The sequence below is a fragment of the Mycetomoellerius zeteki genome, unplaced genomic scaffold, assembly GCF_001594055.1.
Source record: "Mycetomoellerius zeteki isolate Tzet28-1 unplaced genomic scaffold, Tzet1.0 scaffold929, whole genome shotgun sequence".
In the NCBI taxonomy this organism is placed as follows: Eukaryota; Metazoa; Arthropoda; class Insecta; order Hymenoptera; family Formicidae; genus Mycetomoellerius; species Mycetomoellerius zeteki.
The window spans coordinates 4,814-8,851 of NW_017257967.1; the positions used below are offsets into that span (position 1 = coordinate 4,814).

Sequence of the window (4,038 nt, forward strand, 5' to 3'; positions counted from 1 at the left end):
ATTATTTACTAAATCCAAATGGTACTATCTTTAATTTTTATACAATGAAACCTAAGTATACTTATTGAAGAATCTTCCTATTCCAATCCAAATGGTTTAAATTCCTCTGAAATTATCATATCACAATTCATTCAAAGACATTTCCTCTTCCAACTAAAGTAGTGGTTATTTAATCACAATTCATTCAAAGATTTGATGTATCTTAAAAACAATGATGAAATTCAGACATTTAGAACTTTACATCGCAATATCTCCGCTTGTAGGGCACGTAGAAGAAAAATAAAAGCACTTTTATCACACAATCCATGTGGTGCCTATTGATTGAGCGTATATAGAACCTGATCAATTCAGCCGTTACCGAGATTCGATTGTCTCAGTTTGCCGCAACTCGTCGATTCGCGTAAAGGAGGCACAGCAGTGTCGCTGCGCTTGGTTTAGCGCCGAGACATTACCGTGTCTCCAGATAGAGCACGTATGACACATGATGAAACGTCATTTGAGAAATCGTCGAAGACAGCCAACAATTATAGCAGACTTACAAGAGGCATTGCAGCAAATTGAAGTGAAATTTCTAAGTCGGACATAAAAAGGTGCATCAATATAAGATTGAGATTGCGCGAGGTTATATGGTGAAAAGATGGCAACACACTTCTTAAAAAAAAAAATTAAAAAATCTACACACACACACACACACACACACACACACATGATGTGCAAAATCCGACCGAGCAACCTCCTAGTGGTGTAAATCGGGTTATGCAAATGCGGGCGGTATCATGCTGAAACCATAAAAAATCAGGTGTTACTTTAAAATGTCATATCTCGCTAAATAATCGGTGTAGGACAAAGTTTTTGTTTCATTTGAAAGTGCAAAGTCCATATTTTAAGATGATATCCATGATTACATTCGGCAATTTTTTTATTAGTCGGTGGAAATCTGCAAATTTTAAGATTTTAGGTATCTCAAATATGTTCCTATTCAAAGCTCACCACGCCTTTAAATATTATACTGAATAAAAATTGAATAAAAGCACCTTATAGTACAGAGTTTGCCCTGCAAAATCGTTTTTAAATTTTTTTTACGTTAATTATTCGCTGAGTAGTTACAGTTCAAATATGGGCAAAAATTTACCGAGAAGAAGTGATCCTGTAATTTTTTTGAGCAGTGTATATAATATATAATAAAATAAATAATAATATATAATTAAATAAATATATATGTATAATTTTAATTATGCTGTTTTTTTATATTTTCTAAACCCTTTAAAGCTTTTTTAATAGGAACTTTATGGAAAGGTAGGACCTTACATTTACTTTTCGTACGGCCCTGCTGAAGTGCCGTGACATTGATTTAAATGATTTTCATATTTCTTAAACGCTCTTCGAAACAAAATATACAAATTGTTTAGATAGAATACTTTATAAAGAAAGTTTGTCATTTTTAAGATGGGATATATACAGGGTGTTCATTAAGTCGCGGAGCGGTCTAATATCTTTTGAAAAAATAAAAATTTCGAAAATTGCCGAAACACGACAAACGAGTTTTCAAAAAATCTATCTTTTGTGGGGGGTTGCAACCCCCCAACCCCAAGAGGGTGCGGGGGGCGCGAGGGGGGAATAAATTCTTAAATAGGAAGGGGGGTCGAGTGGGGGCTCGTTTGAAAGGTCTTTTCGAAACGAATTCAAAACACTATGCATAGAGGGCGCTGCGATCATTTTTCGCAAAAATATTTGAGTTTTAAGATTTTTAATACCACCGGCATTTGCATTACCCAATGTACACCACGTGGAGGTTGCTTGGTTGGATTAATAATAATTGTAGATAGTTAGGTAGTACATGATAGCAAAATTAACAGAAAGAGAACGGAATTATCTGTTAATGATGAGAGGATATGGCGATAAGCAGAGGTCGTTTCAAGAAACTTGCGACCTGTTCAATGCAACATTTAACGACCGGAATCCAATTTCAAAATCGACAGTAGTAAGAACGATTGAGCGTGTTATCGAAACCGGAAGCGTAAAAGATCGTCCACGCAGTGGACGACCTAGGACTGTTTTCGATGACGATAGCAGTATAATAATTTTATAGAGTTTTGTCGAAAATCCTCATGCGTCTATTAGACAAATTTCTGCAGAAAATGAAATTAGCATAAGTGGCGTTCATAATCTTTTAAAACATCAGAAGTTCCATCCTTATAAATTACACCATACTCAAGAGTTGCTTGGTCAAGATTTAGATCGGAGGATGGAATTTTGTGAGAAAATTGAGGAACGCGGAAACGATTTTGCAAGTAAAATTATTTTTACAGATGAAGCTGCTTTTCAAATCAATGGAAATGTGAATCATCAAAACTTTCGATATTGGAGCACTGAAAATCCTCACTGGATGAGAGATGATAAAACCCAATATCTCGCTAAAGCAAATGTGTGGGCAGGAATAATAGGAGAGCATTTAATCGGGCCTTTTTTCTTTGCTGGAAATCTCAACGCTGAAGCGTATGAAATTATGCTAATTCAGCAAATTATACCCGCTATTAGAAACCTTTACCCTAATGATGAGTTCAATCAATTATGGTTTCAGCATGATGGGGCACCGGCACATTTTGCGTTGCGTGTACGGCGTGTTTTAGATGAAAACTTCCCACATAGATGGATAGGAAGACGTGGTACAATTGAATGGTTGCCAAGATCCCCCGATTTGACACCTCTCGATTATTTTCTGTGGGGCTACTTAAAAGAACGAGTTTACAAAACAAGACCTGTCAACATTAAAGATTTGAAGCAGCGAATAACTAATGAAATGAATACAATAACTGTCGAAATGTTGAGGAATGTGAGAGACGCATTTCCATTACGACTAGCTCATTGTCAAGCAGAGGAGGGCAGACAATTTGAGCATTTGTTATAAGTGATAAACTGGCATATGTACCAACCGCACAAGTGAGAATCAAGGGGACTCACTATAATCAAGCACCCCGAAGAGAAAAAAATGATCGTTTTACATAAAATCAGTCCTTTTCAGGGCTACACAATGTACTAAATCCAACCGAGCAACCTCCACGTGGTGTACATTGGGTAATGCAAATGTCGGTGGTATTAAAAATATTAAAACTCAAATATTTTTGCGAAAAATGATCGCAGCGCCATCTATGCATAGTGTTTTGAATTCGTCTCGAAAAGACCTTTCAAACGAGCCCCCACTCGACCCCCCTTCCTATTTAAGAATTTATTCCCCCCTCGCGCCCCCCGCACCCTCTTGGGGTTGGGGGGTTGCAACCCCCCGCAAAAGATAGATTTTTTGAAAACTCGTTTGACGTGTTTCGGCGATTTTCGAAATTTTTATTTTTTCAAAAGATATTAGACCGGTCCGCGACTTAATGAACACCCTGTATATAATTAGTTTGAAAGAACCTAGTACATTCATTAAAAATATTCATATTATATATACGAATGTGTGTATTTTGTGTGTAAGTTTTTATGATTATTACTTCACAAAGTTTTAATTTTAAGGAGAGAGATAAAGTATTTTCGTTTTCAAACGCATATTAGGGGAAAGTGAGTGAATTGTGTGCACCTAAGGGAAATTTATTGTCCTGGAATGGTTTTCCAAGTTCAAAGCGATATAAGTATGGAAATAGAAACAATAAACATTCTTCTACCATTACGTATCCTCATATTGAACAGATTTTCATTCAATAAGGTTGTATTTAGCAAAAAGGAAAAAAACGGAAAAGCGAAAAAATTTCTCGCGCGTCGGATAATTGTGCACAAAGCAAAAGTCGTAAGAAATGAATTATGGAATGTTGACAAAAAATCAGAAAATATATTTATTATATTGCAATATAAATATACATTAAATATATCTTAAATATATATTATACAGGGTGTTTCCAAATTAAATCGCAAAACTTCGGGAGCGTGTAGAGGAGTAAAAAACTAAGAAAAAAAGTCCTATAGACATATGCTCGTTTTTGCTCCGTTTCAGAGAAATCGAAAAAAAATGTTTACATTTCTTGCCATATCTAGCACCGACATATT

General features: G+C 35.7%; 1 protein-coding gene across 1 annotated transcript; it reads left to right on the forward strand.

The window, feature by feature from the left end:
• Window positions 1-1,882: 1,882 nt before the first annotated feature.
• On the forward strand, window positions 1,883-2,908 carry LOC108730477 (uncharacterized). Its single transcript, XM_018460200.1, has 2 exons — window positions 1,883-2,072; window positions 2,136-2,908. The coding sequence occupies exons 1-2, from the start codon at window positions 1,883-1,885 to the stop codon at window positions 2,906-2,908; spliced, it is 963 nt and encodes a 320-aa protein (XP_018315702.1).
• Window positions 2,909-4,038: the final 1,130 nt, after the last annotated feature.

What these genes read in the sequence shown, in the direction of transcription:
- LOC108730477 (XM_018460200.1), top strand. Translation starts at nt 1,883, where the DNA reads ATGAGAGGATATGGCGATAAGCAGAGGTCGTTTCAAGAAACTTGCGAC. An exon ending in TGTTTTCGATGACGATAGCA is followed by an intron (nt 2,073 to 2,135) that starts GTATAATAATTT and finishes AAATTTCTGCAG; the next exon opens with AAAATGAAATTAGCATAAGT.